This window comes from Lynx canadensis, chromosome C1, assembly GCF_007474595.2.
Source record: "Lynx canadensis isolate LIC74 chromosome C1, mLynCan4.pri.v2, whole genome shotgun sequence".
Taxonomy (NCBI): Eukaryota; Metazoa; Chordata; class Mammalia; order Carnivora; family Felidae; genus Lynx; species Lynx canadensis.
The window spans coordinates 153,878,042-153,896,105 of record NC_044310.1 but is presented as its reverse complement, the minus strand read 5'-3'; the positions used below and the strand labels follow the sequence as shown (position 1 = coordinate 153,896,105).

Here is an 18,064-nt window from a genome sequence, read left to right as displayed (position 1 = left end):
ACAAGTGCACTCCTTAATCCCCATCACCTGTTTAACCCATTCCCCTACCCACCTCCTCTCTGGTAACCAATAGTTTTTCTCTGTAGGTTAAGAGTCTGTTTCTTGGTTTGTCTCTTTTAGCCCCATGATAGTTTGGTTTGTTTCTTAAATTTCACACATGAGTGGAATTATATGGTAGTCTTTCTCTGGCTGACTTATTTCACTTAGCATAATGTTCTCTAGTTCCATGCACATCATTGCAAATAGCAAGATTTCATTCTTTTTTATGACTGGGAAATATTCCATTATGTGTGTGTATATGTATATGTACATGTACATGTACATGTACATGTACATGTGTATGTCTATGTATATATACACACCACACTTCTATATCCATTCATCAGTTGATGAACATTTGGGCTCTTTCCACAATTTGGCCATTGTAGATAATGCTGCTATAAACATTGGGGTGTATGTATCCCTTCCCATTATATTTTTTGTGTCCTTTGGGTAAATACCTAGGAATGCAATTGCTGGATTGTAGGGTAGTTCTACTCTTACTCTAGGAGAGTTCTTTTGCAGAACCTCCATACTGTTTTCCGAGTGGCTGTACCACTTTGCATTCTTACCAACAGTGTAAGAGGGTTCCCCTTTCTCCACATCCTTGCCAACACCTGTGGTTTCTTGTATTGTTAATTTTAGCCATTCTGACGGTGTGAGGTGATATCTCATTGGGGTTTTGATTTGTATTTCCCTGATGATGAGTGATGTTGAGAGTCTTTTCAAGTGTCTGTTAGCCATCTGGATGTCTTCTTTGGAAAATATGTCTATTCTTGTCTTCTGCCCATTTTTTAAATTGGATTATTTGTTTTTGTTTTTTTTTTTCAACGTTTTTTATTTATTTTTGGGACAGAGAGAGACAGAGCATGAACGGGGGAGGGGCAGAGAGAGAGGGAGACACAGAATCAGAAACAGGCTCCAGGCTCTGAGCCATCAGCCCAGAGCCCGACGCGGGGCTCGAACTCACGGACCGTGAGATCGTGACCTGGCTGAAGTCGGACGCTTAACCGACTGCGCCACCCAGGCGCCCCAGATTATTTGTTTTTTGAGTGTGGAGTTTGATAATTTCATTATAGATTTTGGATACTAACCCTTTATCCAATGTGTCATTTGCAAATATAATCTATTCCATAGGTTGCCTTTTAGTTTTGTTGATTATTTCCTTCATTATGCAGAAGTATTTCATTTTGATCAAGTACCAATAGTTTAGTTTTGCTTTTGTTTGCCCTGCCTCAGGAGGCATATCTTGCAAGACACTGCTCCAGTGTATGTCAAAGAGATTACTGCCTATGTTTTCCTCTAGGATTTTAATGGTTTCCTGTCTCACATTTAGCTCTTTAATCAAGAATGGGCATTTTATATAGACAGATTCAAAATGGCCTTCTAAAAACTAAAAGAGAGACAAAAGACTGATTAACCTAGAGACAGGACAGACAGGACTGATAATTTTTTGAGGTTCATTTGAATTATTTTCATTCTATGGATTCATAGTATTCATTCATTATGAATAAATGATGAATAAATTAATTAAGAGTACCTAATTACAGTAGAATGCTCAATCAGTGTCATTGTTGAATATACTGAGCTATACATTCCTAGGGTTTTTATATTGTACCCATTAACATTTTGTCAGTTAGTGGTGACTTTAAATTATATCTGAAGTACAATATGAAGTACAACTTCAGATATAATCAAACTCAGACTTTTTATACTTTTATACTGTGAACTTAGTAAAGAACAGTCGTTTCCCATTGCAGTTCTATTTCACATAATTGCTTGGGATGTAAAATTCCCATTGCTTCAAATACATTTCTCTATTAAATTCGGTTTTGTGAGAAAAATGAAAAGGAGTAGACTCAGGATGTATGACAGGCTTTACAATTTCTTACTTCTTATTTTATTTTAATACTTTATTACTATTATTTTTGCCATTGCTTTAAAACAAATAAGTAAGACTAATTTCACAGGTAACTTTGTTGATGATTTTTTTTTTTTGGTATTTGATCGTTTGTAAATGGCTGTGATAATATACTAGCATTTATTCCTTAACTATAATCTACTTTATTCAGCATGCTTATCATGTGCACTATTTTGACCAACTGTGTATTTATGACCTTGAGTAACCCTCCAGACTGGACGAAGAATGTAGAGTAAGTAGGAATGACTTCTTGGAATGAGAAATGCACAATCAAATTCTCTCACAGTCTCCTTATGATTATGGTCTGACTTAAGTTTTCCACTTTTTGGAGTCAGGCTAAAAGCTTCTAAGAAAAATTTATTTCCATAACATGAAAGAAGATAAGGGAAGTTCTTTAGGGGAGTTTTTTCTTCTATAAGGTAAGTATTTTTTCCCAACAAATTCATGACGGTACCTGTTTAAGAAAGGTTATAAATAGTACACATTAGCTGTACTAAACCAATCATTTAGCTGTACAATTAGCTGTACTAAACCAGTCATTTAGCATAAAAGTATCATAGTTATGTATTTTAGATAAAAAACAATGACCATCTGAGTAATATGAATAAAATTATTGTATTCTAGTGTATTACTATTATTGCTATATTTTCATAAAACAAATTTAGGTGTTTAGCATTATATATTATATTAGGTATCATGGTTATATATCATTATATTTAGGAAAGTAGCTTAGATGTTTATTTACAGTCAGATATGTAGTTTATTTTTTTTTAATTTTTTTTTTCAACGTTTATTTATTTTTGGGACAGAGAGAGACAGAGCATGAACGGGGGAGGGGCAGAGAGAGAGGGAGACACAGAATCGGAAACAGGCTCCAGGCTCTGAGCCATCAGCCCAGAGCCCGACGCGGGGCTCGAACTCACGGACCGCGAGATCGTGACCTGGCTGAAGTCGGACGCTTAACTGACTGCGCCACCCAGGCGCCCCGAGATATGTAGTTTATTTAGACACAGCATGTGTGCTAAAACACCATAGATGTGTTCCATAAAAGAAACAAAATGTCTCTACAAAATCAGAGCTCAAAAAAAAAATAATAGGGCTTAAGGGGAAAACATGATTAAGAGCAGATCATTCAAACTTATGAGATTTTGTAATTAGAACACTAATAAAAGCAGTAACAATCCCAATAAAAAAAATACTGGCCTAGTTAAACGTCTATAGATGTTTGTACCAGAAGTCATAGCCAACAACTCCTTGCAGTCTCAGACCCCAGGTCTTGTCCTTTTTCTTTTAAGATGAAGACCCTGGGGACATTTCTATCATGTCTTCAAATTAAACATTTGATTCATTATTTTAATACAAAGGGAAAAGTGTAAGCACAATAGTTTTGGGGCATGTTAAACTAGCCTCTGCTTGCACTGAAGAAGGCTCTTAGGTCAATTTTCTGCATTAGTATTAATGTCTTCTTTTAATGCTAAGGATGTTCTATTTCAGTACGACGAAAAAGATGGCACTAATTGATTCAAAACATCAATATGGGGAAAATTTTGCATTAACTAACACAATTTTTGCATCATAACAACAACATTATTCCCTAAGTTATCAGTCACATATGAGATTATTCATGACAAAGCAACATATTAATTAGTGAAACAGAAGGTGTTTAGGGTATGTAGGCTATTTATGTATGGTATAATACAATGATCAGGTTTAGTGAAAAGAAGTTTTTAGTATGTTCTTTTTGTTGTCATATTTTTAAAAATAATACCCAATAGGAGATAAATTACTATGACAAACATTGCCACTTCTATTTCTGCCTCTGTAGGCTTCTTTGAGGATTTAATGCACTATTCTAAGCCATCATTTGTCAGTGATCTAACACATTAAAGACTTTTTTTCTCCTTGGTAGTAGCTTGGAAACGCTCCCTAGAAATCATTTTAGGAAAGAATCCAGTTCTTATGTTGAGCAAGCAATTTAACAGAATTTTTAGTTATTTATCATCTGTGGGTTAACAAATGGACATATCTATATAAAACTATTCTGTATGTACTTTTCCTAGCAGAAATTACTGAAGCATTTAAACCTGTGTAAATCTCATTTATCTGTAAAACATTATTAAAAGATAGGCAAAGAGGACACTTGAATATTATTACTTGACTATGCAGGTCTCTCATTTTATTTTATTTTATTTATTTATTTAATTTTTTTAACGTTTATTTATTTTTGGGAGACTGAGAGACAGAGTGAGGGAGGGGCAGAGACAGAGAGAGACACAGCATCTGAAGCAGGCTCCAGGCTCTGAGCCGGTCAGCACAGAGCCCGACGCGAGGCTCAAACCCACAAAGTGTGGGATCATGACCTGGGCCGAAGTTAGACGCTTAACCAACTGAGCCACCCAGGTGCCCCAAGTCTCTCATTTTAAAGTCATTTTTTAGAGATGACTATATACATTATGAAAATAGTCCTACCCCCACAAAGTTTTTGACTTCATCAGTCAGTGAGAAACTTTGCACAAGTTTCCTGATCATTTATCCCTACTCACTTGACAGTAAAGAGGCAGGAAAACAAGCAAAATCAGTGGTTACAGCCAACAAATAAAGCTAACAGAGTCCAAAGCAAAAAGAAGATAACTCAGTTCTGACATGAAAACAGGACATTGGTAGCATAAACAGTCCCTGTACAAAGAGGTGACACACACAGAATAGGCTGAGAACCATATTGTATAGTGAGGGTCATGTTATGAAAGGGAGGCGGGTCTATAGACGTCATAATTATGGGAGAAAACCTCGGTGACATGGACAGAATCAACAGCATGGTTAGAGTCTAGTAGGGGCAGAGCCAAGAAAGATCAAGGTACCCTTGATTCTCACTTCCCTGTTCAATCTAGTTTGCTTAGAGGTACTTCTGAACACCTGTTCTGTGCAAAGCTCTATCTCAGATGTTAAGCTCTGGGACTCTCTTCCTTGAATAGCTATCAACACTCACTATATACTCCAAATGTCACAAATTTTCTTACTTTTCTAAAAAACAGGGATAGGAGTAGGGACTTTCATCTTACCCCTAGTAAATCTGCAGAAAACTTAGAATTGCCTAAGCATAGACCATAGGACATTAACCATTAATGTGATAAATAAAGCACACATTGAGCTGTCTCTGATGGCTTTTTACAAGGCAGCTATCTTCGAACAGAAATGTCATGGTGGTTATGTGTAATGTGCAAAGATCCAAACTAAAACACAAGTAAATATAAGCATGGCGTTGTAAAGTATACCTTTTCTTAATAAGGTCAGCTACTTCATAAGTAAATATAGCAATTACACTTATTCCTCAAAAACTAAGCTGAATTATTTTAAAAGGGAGGAGGAATATTCTTAGGAAAACCTGATATGAAGATCTCTGCATACATTTTTCTCTTATTTCTTTGTTCCCTTATCTAAGAGAAATTTCTGCAGAAAACAATGCAAAAATAACTCCCCTAAATTTATTCACATATACAATACTAGTAGGCAGGCAAATATAATTGTTTTTAATATAAGTAAGTCGAATCTTTGTGACTTGGGTGAATTAATCTGAAGGGTAATCGTAAATTGTACTTTTTTAAAAGAACACAATATTGAAAAACAAGTATTCTTTCTCAACTATTTTTGGAAGAAACAGAAATAACTTAATATTGTCAACACTCAAAGGAGAGAGAGCTAAAAATGCACTGTATCAAACAGTAAATGGAAAATCTTTCACCATTTTGGAGGCTGAAATTTGAATTTAAGCATATTTAAATGATTTGTCCCAATTGTATAGAAATAGTAGCTGATGCAAGGTTAGAATCAGAAATTCTGTTTATCTGTGAATTTTGGTAATTGTGTAAATGCACATACATAAAATACTAACAAACTGAAAATTTTCTTATATATATATATACACACACATATATATATACATACGTATATATATGTGTGTGTATATATATATATATATATATACACACACATATATATACATAGAGAGAGAGAGAGACAGTTTTACAAGTCTATGCCTGACTCTTAAAAAGGGGAAGCATATTTTCTAGATTAGACATGTGATATATTCCTAAAAATAATTCTACTCATTAATAAATTTGAATGAAATATTTTATTATAAATAAACAAATCCAAGAAATTTTACCTCTAGAGCTGTATTGTCTAATGAGGGAAACACTAGCCACATGTGAAACCTGAAATTTGTCTAGTCTTAAATGTTAGAATAATAGTGTTTCAGATATATTGGTTGAAATAAAATATAATATGAAAATTAAATTCACTTGTTTTTTCTTACTTTTTTATTTGGCTACTAAAAATTTCCAAACAACATATGTAGCTTGTATGATATTTTAGTCAAACAGCGTTGCTCTAGAGGGCCAAGCTGGATCGTTATGCATAAAACACATACTATTATTCTAAAAATCTAAATAGTTAAACAAGATCAGATTCTTTGGGAGAAGATATTATCTCTTCAGTTTAACCCTTCACTCAGGCTTGTAAGATTAATTAAACTAGTCAAGTCTTTGTAAGTGGAAATAAGAAACAAGATTTTAGCAAATTAAAAACCACAAAAGGATAAGATTTGCCATGTTGAAAATATGTATATTTACAGCTCAAATGAAATTGTTAATTTTTGTTTGGATGCTTTTCCTAGGTACACATTCACTGGAATCTACACCTTTGAGTCGCTTATAAAAATCTTGGCAAGAGGGTTTTGCTTAGAAGATTTTACATTCCTTCGTGATCCATGGAACTGGCTGGATTTCAGTGTCATCGTGATGGCGTGAGTATCTTTGAAAAGTTGTTAAACTCGAAGGAATGAAAATAGTTGTAGCATCAACCAGATTGTTGTGACATATTTTAATTGTAGAGTGTTCTTATTAGCCAAATTAACTATATGCCTCATATGTTTTGAGAATACACATTAGAATACATATTGCAAGATAAATATATCTGGTAAATGAGCAAATAAACAGAATTACTTTCATGTCATAGAGTCTTCCACATCATCAAAATGAAGTTATTCATTGACTCTAACACCTTCAACTGTATTTTGATTGCTTTTATAAACAAACTTGTTCATATTAGTGAAAATTACATTGAAATAAAGCAGCCTACCGCTGAGGCACTCTGAGTTCTGTAGCCATTCCATTTGTTAAAGTCAAGAGGCTCTCTATATGCCAAACCCAGCTTTCATTCTTTATTTGGAATAAACTTTGCCAAAATTATCAGTAACTCTGATTTAATTCTACAGGTATGTAACAGAATTTGTAAGCCTAGGCAATGTTTCAGCCCTTCAAACTTTCAGAGTCTTGAAAGCTCTGAAAACTATTTCTGTAATTCCAGGTAAGAAGAAACTGGTGTAAGACGATAGGCTCCTTTTACCTCCAACTTTTCTTGTGTATTATTGTGTTGTGTGTGAACTCCCTATTACAGATATGTGACAGAGTTCGTGGACCTGGGCAATGTCTCAGCACTGAGAACATTCAGAGTTCTTCGAGCCCTGAAAACAATTTCAGTCATTCCAGGTGAGAGCTAGGTTAAACACTGGGGTGGACTTTAAATACACTGTAATATTCAGGTTGAAACCACACTTATGACATTAGACTTGTTTATTATTCTTATTTGTCAACTTCAAGAATGCCAAATGATGTTTCCATGCAGTTCAGTTCCTAAAATTTTAGAAATTACATACTTGTTTATAAAGTCAGCTGAGTTTAACAGAGAATTGCATGAGTGTCTATAAAAGTACTAGTCTGCCCTAGTACATGTGTGCACTCTCTGTCTCTTCCTTTTTGCATTTATGATGTAAAGTTTTCTCTTTTACAATCTGGAAAAAGCTTTGCTAGCATGCCTTTACTAATTGATTTGGGTTTTACCATTCACTGCAGGTCTATTCTGAAAATAGATCTCCTTTTATAAAGGAGAAAAGATTATTATTGAACAGCATGTACCTGGCATGGGATTGTTAGTATTTTCAATTCTTTTCTCCTCTGATTATAGCTACATGGAGGCTGGTATAAAGAATGGGTTGGAGGGAGACAGCCTCATGAAACACAAAATCTGAAATGAAAAGTAACTACAAGTTCATCTTTAGGTGCTCATGGCAACATGTAAAACCACAGGCAAGAAAGCTTCCTGCCTAGGGGTGCCTGGGTGCCTCAGTCAATTAAGCATCCAACTTCGGCCCAGGACATGATCTCACGGTTTGTGGGTTTGAGCCTCACATTGGGCTCTGTGCTGACAGCTCAGAGTCTGCTTCAGATTCTGTGTGTGTTTGTCTCTCCCTCTCTGTCCCTCCCCTGCTCACACACTCTCTCAAAAATAAATGAATAAGCAAAAAAAAAAAAAAAAAAAAACAAAAGAAAGTTTCTTGCCTAGATATTTACACTTTCATTTTAAAATCCTCAGAAAGCATACTATTCATAAATAAAACCTGCTTTTCATCCATTTCCCAAACCATCTGGCTATCCATTAAGCTCTGGTGTCTAAACAGCCAAGCAACAGTTTATGGGAAATGAGAATGTGTGTGACTAAGAAGATACACATTGTGGCTTATGACACTATTCCTTGGATGACCTATTGTTGTCTCTCCTCAGGTTTAAAGACCATTGTGGGGGCCTTAATCCAGTCCGTGAAGAAGCTTTCTGACGTCATGATCTTGACTGTGTTCTGTCTGAGCGTGTTTGCTCTAATTGGTCTGCAGCTGTTCATGGGCAACCTGCGGAATAAATGCTTGCAATGGCCCCCAAGCGATTCTGCTTTTGAAACCAACACCACATCCTACTTTAATGGCACAATGGATTCAAATGGAATATTTGTTAATGTAACAATGAGTACATTTAACTGGAAGGATTATATTGAAGATGACAGTAAGAAATATTGCTACATTGTTAACCTGAGTGTTGCTGAATGATTTTTCAACTATAAATAGTTGAGGCTGTGGGGTTGAAGCCATCTTTGTAAATATACTTTATTGTGTCCACTTTGAAAATAACTGATAGTCAAACTCTAATTTATTCCTAATGTCAGTAGGATTGATATGAAATGAATTAGCTAATTCTTCTTTATATTAACAGGTCACTTTTATGTTTTGGATGGACAAAAGGACCCTTTACTCTGTGGAAATGGCTCAGATGCAGGGTAAGAAACATCATATAAAAAATGTAGAACACTTTGAGAAAAAGCAGATAGGAAAAAAAATACAAGGGTATTCTTACATGTAGATTGTAAAGAGTAGCGCTACCTACCTAGGAAGTACCTTCTCTATGTTACTGGATTGCTATTAATTCTAAATTCACAGCCATTAAAATCACCCCTCTGGGTGAAGACCTTTTTTCCTAGAATTCCATAGTTAAGATGTACCTGATTATTACCCCAAAGTGTGAAGACCCATAGTCTTTTTTTTCTGTAAGCCCATCAGAGCTGTTTAATAAATACAGGAAAGAAAACACAATATGGGCACATTTTGATTGATAATGGGTATGTGTTGATGTGATGAGCTTTGCTGTGGCTGGAAAAGATCCAGAATATAACATGATCTTCAGGGCAAAAGCTCATTTGGCAAATTGCTTTTGAGAGAGTTGGTTGTTCTTGAAGTAGCATGTGCAAAAAAGCCAAGGGACAGATATATGTCAAAGCCATGTACAAGTTTGAGTCTGTATACCTTACAGTTCTTTTGGTCACATTCTACAATAAGGGGCACTTTAATATCTTAGTCATCCTGCTGGTCTCTCATACTTAACATATTTTCCCAAGAGGATTAAAAAGTGATTTTAGGTCAGGGTATAATTTTTTTTAGAAGTGAAGGACAGCAACATTAAGTGACTCTTAAGCCACAAAACTTACACAGAACATATTTTGAGTCATCCCAGAAAATGGGAAACTTGTATGGCCATAAATATCTAAGCGCATTATTGAAAAAGTGTGTCAGTCCCAGAGATGGTGTTGACAGGGGGAGAATTGTTTTCCTGATGTTTTTCCTAACCTTTTTTTAGGAGAATGTAGTAAATAAGAGCATGAATTCTAGAGTTTACATATACTTGGAATCAAACCCTAATTCTGACATTTATAAACCCTGACTTTGGAAAAATATTCTAAGCTCTCTGTATCTGAGTTTATTTATTTTTAAAATGTGGAAAGTAATATTGTCTCTTAGGGTTGTTATGGTGATTAATTAAGTAGTACACATAAAGCACTTGGATTAGCACCTGGTCTATCATGAGCATTTAGTGCATTTTAGGTATTATTATTTTATATATTATTATTGTTGTTAATATAAAAGCCTAGCTAAAACTTTAGAGAAGGTTGGATGATACATACTTTATCCCTATTAAGCCATAATTATCATTTCTCTTTATTGGGTAGTTAGTATGCATTAGGCGATTTATATGGTAAAATTGGTGGCCACTATTGTTAATTGTCAAATAAAATTCTGAAGAAATCTACCTAATTTCAAGACTTCCTATAAGGCTACAGTAATCAAGACACTATGGTACCTGGGAAAGAATACATATATAGATCACTGAAACAGAAAAGAGACAGCACCTTGCCCCCCAAAACACAAAAATAGACCTACACAAATGTAGTCAACTAATTTTTGACAAAGAGGGAAATGCAGTGCAATGGAGATAGGAAAGTTTTTTTCGACAAATGGTGCTGGAACAATTGGAAATCCAAATGCAAAGAAATGAACCCAGGTGTAGATCTCACACCCTACCCAAGAACTAAATCAAAATCAATTATAGACCTAAATGTAAAATACAAAACCATAAAATGTAACAAGAAAGCATAGAATAAAATATACATGACTTCAGATTTAGTGATAAGTTTTAAACACCAATAACAGAATCCATGAAAGAACAAATTGATTAATTTGGACTTAATTAGAATTAAAATTTTCTGCTCTGCAGAGACACTATAAAGGGAATGAAAAAACAAGCTATAATTGGAAGAAAATATTTGCAAAACATGTATCTGAAAAAAAGACTCATATCCAAAATATACAAAGAAAGTACTCTTAAAACTCAACAACAACAGAAAAAACCCAAATAACTCAATTTAAAAGCAGGCAAAAATCTGGACACCCTATAAAAGAATATATACAGAAGTCTAATAAGGATATATAAAGATGCTAAACAACATTTGTCATTGGGGAATTGAAAATTAAAACAAAAATGAGTTACTACTATATATTATATACCTATTAGAATGGTTAAAAATCCAAAAAAAACCTGGCAATACAAATTGCAGAACAACAAGATGGATGCAGAACAATAAGAATTCTCATTCATCGCTGGTGGGAATGCAAAACAGTAGAGCCACTTTGCAAGACAATCTGGCAGTTTCTTACAAAATAAACACAGTCTAACCATATGATCCAGCAATTGCCCTACTAGATATTTAGCCAATTAAATTGAAATTTATGTCTACACAAAAACATTCATGTGAATATTTATAACAGTTGTATTCATAATCACAAGAAACTGGGAAGCCTTGGTGGTTTAGTAGTTAAGCATCCAACTTTTGATTTCAGCTCAGGTCATGATCTCACAGTTCATGACATTGATCTCCATATCAGGTTCCAGGCTGCATGGAGCTTGCTTGGGATTCTCTCTCGCCCTCTTTTTCTGCCCCTGCCCTGCTCATACACATGCACACATGCTCTCTCTCTCTCTCTCTCTCTCTCAAAATAAATAAACTTAAAAAAAAAAACAAAAAACTGGAAGCAATCAAGATGTCCTTTAACAGGTGAATGGATAACTGTGCTGTATTCATCCAGTGAAATATTACTCAGTGATAAAAAGAAAATGAGCTATCAAGCCACAAAAAGACATTGAGAACCTTAAATACATATTAATACATGAAAAAAGCCATATAAACAAAGCTATATTCGTCTGATTCCAATTACATGACATTATGGAAAAGATCACAATAGAAATGATTTAAAAAATCAGATTTTCAAAGGTTTGGGGTGGGTTGACTGGGTGATACACGCAGAATTTTTTAGGGTGGAGAAATTTCTTCATGATTCTGTAATGATGAACACAAGCATCTGTCAAAACCCACAGAACTTTACAGTACAATGAGTTAACACTGTATGCAAATTAAAAAAATAATTTGTCAGTTTGGGTATCTCTGGTTGAAATACAGAATGTGACAAAGGGATATAAATATATTTAAAATGTATAAAAAAAAAACTCAAGGAAGGAGTGGGAGAATAAGTACCTATCTAAGCAACTTTGGAAATGAGTGGAGTCTGTAAGACAAAGGCAAAAACCCTGTACTCTAGTTAATAAAGTTGTTTCCCATGTTAGTATGGATTAACAGTCCTGAAACAACTTTGCATGTGTACTGGTATTGAACAGCTAAGCATATAGATAGCGGATGATGGAAGCAGCCATTTTTTTTTATCTTTCCATTTATTTAAATTCAAGTTAGTTACCATATAGTGTAGCATTGGTTTCAGGAGTAGAACCCAGTGATTCACCACTTACATATAACACCCAGTGCTCATCCCAACAAGTGTCTTCCTCAATGCCCATCATCCATTTAGTCCATCCCCCCATCTACGTCCCCTCTAGCAATCCCTAGTTTGTTCTCTGTATTTAAGAGTCTCTTATGGTTTGCCTCCCTACCTGTTTTTATCTTATTTTTCCTTCCTTTCCTCTATGTTCATCTGTTGTGTTTCTTAAATTCCACATCAGTGAAATCATATATATTTGTCTTTCTCTGGCTGACTTATTTTGCTTAGCATTATACCCTCTAGTTCCACCCACATTTTTGCAAATGGCAAGATTTCATTCTTTTTGATCGCTGAGTATTTCATTGTGTATATGTACCACATCTTTATCCATTCGTCAGTCGATGGACATTTGGGCTCTTTCCATAATTTGGCTATTGTTGATAGTACTGCTATCAACATTGGGGTGCGTGTGCCCCTTCCAATCAGCAGTTCTGTATCCTTTGGATAAATACCTAGTAGTGCAATTGCTGTATTTTAGGGTAGTTCTATTTTTAATTTTTTTGAGGAACCTCCATACTGCTTTCCAGAGTTGCTGTACCAGTTTGCTTCCCCACCAGCAGTGTGAAAGGGCTTCCCTTTCTCCACATCCTCGCCAACATCTGTTGTTGCCTGAGTTGTTAACTTTAGCTATTCTGACAGGTGTGAGATGGTATCTCACTGTGGTTTTGATTTGTGTTTCCCTGATGATGAGTGATGTTAAACATCTTTTCATGTGTCTGTTGGCCATCTGGATGTCTTCTTTGGAAAAATATAAATTCATGTCTTCTGCCCATTTCTTCATTGGATTATTTGTTTTTGGTGTGTTGAGTTTGGTAAGTTCTTTATAGATTTTGGGTACTAGCCCTTTATCAGATATGTCATTTGCAAGTATCTTCTCACATTCTGTTGGTTGCCTTTTAGTTTTGTTGATTGTTTCCTTTGCTGTGTGGAAGTTTTTTATTTTGATGAGGTCCCAATAGTTCATTTTTGCTTTTATTTCCTTTGCCTCCAGAGACATGTCTAGTAAGAAGTTGCTGCAACCAAGATCAAAGAGGTTGCTTCCTGCTTTCTCCTGTAGGATTTTGATGGCTTCCTGTGTCACATTTAGGCCTTTCATCCATTTTGAATTTATTTTTGTGTATGGTGTAAGATAGTGGTCCAGTTTCATTCTTGTGCATGTCATTTATCCAGTTTTCCCAGCATCATTTTCTGAAGAGGCTGTCTTTTTTCCATTCGATAATCCTTTCTTGCTCAAAGATTAGTTGGCTATACATTTGTGGATCCACTTCTGGGTTCTCTATTCTGTTCCATTCATCTGTGTCTGTTTTTGTGCCAGCACCATTACTATCTTGATAATTACAGCTTTGTAATACAACTTAAGATCTGGAATTGTGATGCTTCCAGCTTTGGCTTTCTTTTTAACATTACGTTGTCTATTTGGGGTCTTTTCTGGTTCCAAACAAATTTTAGGGATTGTTTGTTCTAGCTCTATGAAGAATGCTGGTGTTATTTTGAGAATCTACACATTTTGAATGTGTAGATTGCTTTGGGTAGTATGGACATTTTAACATCAGTTGTTCTTCCAATCCATGAACATGAAATGTTTGCCCTGGTTTCTAGTACCGTTCTCCAATCAAAGACAAGGTCTTCTTGGACAAATGGCCAATGCTAGAGCAGGAAATATGAGTCTGTGGCATCTTGCAGTGCCACAAAGTTAGAAAGTGCTAAAAAAGACAAACAAAAACAAGACACACAGAATTATGAGGTTAAATCAAAGAGAAGTAGTCAATGAAGTCAATGAAAAAGCTTTCAATGACCAAAACTGGAACAATTTAAGCAACAAATTATATAAAACAAATTAGAATTCAAAGTGAAAATTAGTATTATAAGTAAATACTCATATAAACAAGTGATTGAATACCCATTCATCAGTCAGTGGACATTGGGCTTTTTATATAATTTGGCTATTGTTGATAATGCTGCTATAAACATTGAGGTGCATGTGCCTCTTTGAATCAGTATTTTTATATCCTTTGGGTAAATACGTAGTAGTGCAATTGCTGGATTATAGGAGAGTTCTTTTTTAACTTTTTGAGTAACTTCCACACTGTTTTCCACAGTGGCTGCACCAGTTTGCATTCCCATCAACAGTGTAAGAGGGTTCTTTCTCTGCTTCCTCACCAACACCTGTTGTTTCCCGTGTTGTTAATTTTAGCCATTCTAACAGGTGTGAGGTGATATCTCGTTGGAGTTCTGATTTGTATCTCCCTGATGGTGAGCGATGTTGAACAGCTTTTCATGACTGTTAGCCATCTGGACGTCTTTTTTGGAAAAATGTCTATTCATGTCTTCTGCCCATTTCTTAACTAGGTTATTTGTTTTTTGAGTGTTGAGTTTGGAAAGTTCCTTATGGATTTTGGATACTAATGCTTTATCAGATATGTCATTTGCCAGTACCCTCTCCCATTCTGTAGGTTGCCTTTCAGTTTTGTTGATTGTTTCCTCTGCTGTGCAGAAGCTTTTTATCTTGATGAGGTCCCAATAGTACATTTTTTTCTCATTTCCCTTGCTCTGGAGATGCATTTAGTAAGAAGTTACTATGGCTGGTGTCAGACAACATGGATGGAGCTAGACTATATTATCCTAAGCAAAATAAGTCAGTCAGAAAAAGACAAATACCACATAATTTCACTTATATGTGGAATTTAAGAAATGAAACAGATGAACATATAGGGAAAAAGAGAGAGACAAACCATGAAACAGACTCTTAGCTACAGAGAACAAACAGGGTTGCTGATGGGAGGTGGGCAGAGGATGGGTTAAAAGGGTGGTGGGTATTAAGGAGGGCACTGGTGATGAGCACTGAGTGTTGTATGTAAGTGATGAATCACTAAATTCTACTTCTGAAACTAATATTATACTATATGTTAACTAACTAGAATTTAAATAAAAACTTGAAATTAAAAAAAGAAATTATTGAATAAATACATAAATGAGAGGTAATAGACAAATCCCCCATGCAGAAGAATTCCAAACAATTTATGTACCTACTCTGCTCTTAAGAAGGTGGATCATAACTCCCTGTTCCTGATGTGTGGGCTGCACATTGTGACTTCATTACAAAGAGCGCACTATGGGGGAAAAAAGAGTAAATTTACAGTGGAGAAACTTGACAAACACTACCTCCAGTCAGGTGATGAAAGTTAGTGTCGACAATGATAAGTCATATCGATAGTATGTACCCTTGATATGATAGGACAATAATAATATTGTACCTCTGTGGTCTTCTTTCCAAAAATCCATAACCCCAATCTCATCATGAGAACAACAACATCAGACAAATACCAATTGAAAGAAATTCTTCCAAATACCCAAAAGTATTCCTCAAAACTATGAAAGTAATCAGAAACAAGGAAAGTCTTAGGAACTTTCTCAGAGGAGCCTAAAGTGACATGATGACTAAATAGAACATGGAATCCTGAATGGGATCCTGGAATATAAAAAAGGATATTAGGGGAAAAAACCTGAGAAAATCTGAATGAAACATTGGCTTTGGTTAATAATAATGTATCAGTATTAGTTAAAATGTACCATATCAACATAGGATGTTAATAATAGGGGAAACTGGGCATATTTGGGAAGTCACTGTGCCCTCTTTGTAATTGTTCTGTAAATCTCAAGTTATTCTAAAATATAAGTTTTATTTTATAAAATTCTATAGAAGTGGCTAATGAAGCAGCTCATTAAGTGGTTCCCTACTGGCCCTTCTGGCCTTTCATTTTAAATAATTGATTCTTGCTTGACACTTTGTAAAGAGCAGGAGACTAATGATGTTAGAGGCAAAAGTGTGTGATTGCTGCCTCTTTGCCATTCTAAGTGTCTGTAAATCTGACTCCTTGCATCCAAATTTTCTATTGGTTTTCCTAATAAATTTCATATAATAACAGTATCACTGTATGCAATTACTGAAAGTGCTCTACAAATACAGGCAAGAAAATTCATCATAGACAGCAACTCTGGGTTTTGACAAGTCCTTTATATCAACATCAATTGAAATAACTATAATGGCTATGCTGACCTTAGTTCCAATTCTCTCTCTTATAGCCAGTGTCCAGAAGGATACATCTGTGTGAAGGCTGGTCGAAACCCCAACTATGGATACACAAGCTTTGATACCTTTAGTTGGGCTTTCTTGTCTCTATTTCGACTCATGACTCAAGACTACTGGGAGAATCTTTACCAGTTGGTAAGTGTCTTAGTCCATTGGGGCTGCTGCAACAATATACCACAGACTGGATAGCTTATAAATAACAGAATTTTATTGCTCACAGTTCTGGAGACTGGGAAGTTTAAGAACAAGACACCAGCATGGCTCCATTCTGGCAACAGCCCCTTTCTGGTTCATAAGCTGATTCCTTCTCACTGTGTCATCATCTCTCTGGAGGCTCTTTTTTTCAGGCACTAATCCCATTCATGATAGCTCTACCTTCAAAACCTCCCAAAGGCCCCCACCTTCTAATACTATCACCTTGGACATTAGGATTTAAAGTTAGGAATTTTGGGGGGACATAAGCATTCAGGCCGTAGGAGTAAGGTTCAAATCAACATGTGTGGGATTTAATTTTATGAACATATATGAACTGAAAAATATCAATACTTGTTAGTAACACACTAAAATACAGAGGAGGGTCCAGTACAGCAAGTTTGCCTAGAATCCCAATTGTTCATTCAGTCAGTACATGTACAGTAAGGACTTTTTATATGAAGGACATTTCGCTAGGAACTATAGAAGATGCAAATAATGTTCAAGGCTTTGAGTTCATAATCTAGTTATAGATATAAAAGGAACACGTGAAAATATTTAAAAGCTCAATGCTCACTTTTTCTTTCTTTCTTTATTTAAATTCAAGTTAGTTAACACACAGTGTAGTATTGGTTTCAGGAGAACTGTGATTCATCACTTACATACAACACGCAGTCCTCATACCAACAAGTGCCTTCCTCAATGCCCATCACCCATTTAGCCCATCCGCCCCATCCCCCTCCCCTCCAGCAACCCTTAGTTTGTTCTCTGTATTTAAGAGTCTCTTATGGTTTGCCTCCCCCTCTGTTTTTATCTTATGTTTCCTTCCTTTCCCCTATAGTGAAAGATAAATATCATATGATTTCACTTATATGTGGAATTTAAGAAACACAACAGAATCAATGTTCATTTTAACACCAAACAAATCTTGGTCAAAATACAGGATGATAAAAAGTATTCATCTCCTCACTATCTAATTATGGAAATAAAATCTTTACCTGGGACATTATATAAAATACTGATGAAATTACCCTTTGTTTCCTCTAGACGTTACGTGCTGCTGGAAAAACCTACATGATATTTTTTGTCCTGGTGATTTTCTTGGGATCTTTTTATTTGGTGAATTTGATACTGGCTGTGGTGGCCATGGCCTATGAGGAACAGAATCAGGCCACCTTGGAAGAGGCAGAACAGAAAGAGGCTGAATTTCAGCAAATGCTTGAACAGCTTAAAAAACAACAGGAAGAAGCTCAGGTACTAAGTGATAAAGTTTCATGGT

The 18,064-nt window shown here is 35.4% G+C and overlaps 1 protein-coding gene across 1 annotated transcript in view; it reads left to right on the top strand.

Annotated features, from left to right (window-relative positions):
* SCN3A (sodium voltage-gated channel alpha subunit 3) overlaps positions 1-18,064 on the top strand; it is a 114,648-nt gene that overhangs the window by 37,375 nt on the left and 59,209 nt on the right. Inside the window, exons 5-11 of the mRNA XM_030327027.1 lie at positions 2,103-2,192; positions 6,633-6,761; positions 7,415-7,506; positions 8,578-8,850; positions 9,058-9,121; positions 16,587-16,728; positions 17,833-18,039. Of these exons, the coding sequence (XP_030182887.1) occupies positions 2,103-2,192; positions 6,633-6,761; positions 7,415-7,506; positions 8,578-8,850; positions 9,058-9,121; positions 16,587-16,728; positions 17,833-18,039 (997 nt within the window). The remainder of the gene's footprint in view (positions 1-2,102; positions 2,193-6,632; positions 6,762-7,414; positions 7,507-8,577; positions 8,851-9,057; positions 9,122-16,586; positions 16,729-17,832; positions 18,040-18,064) is intronic.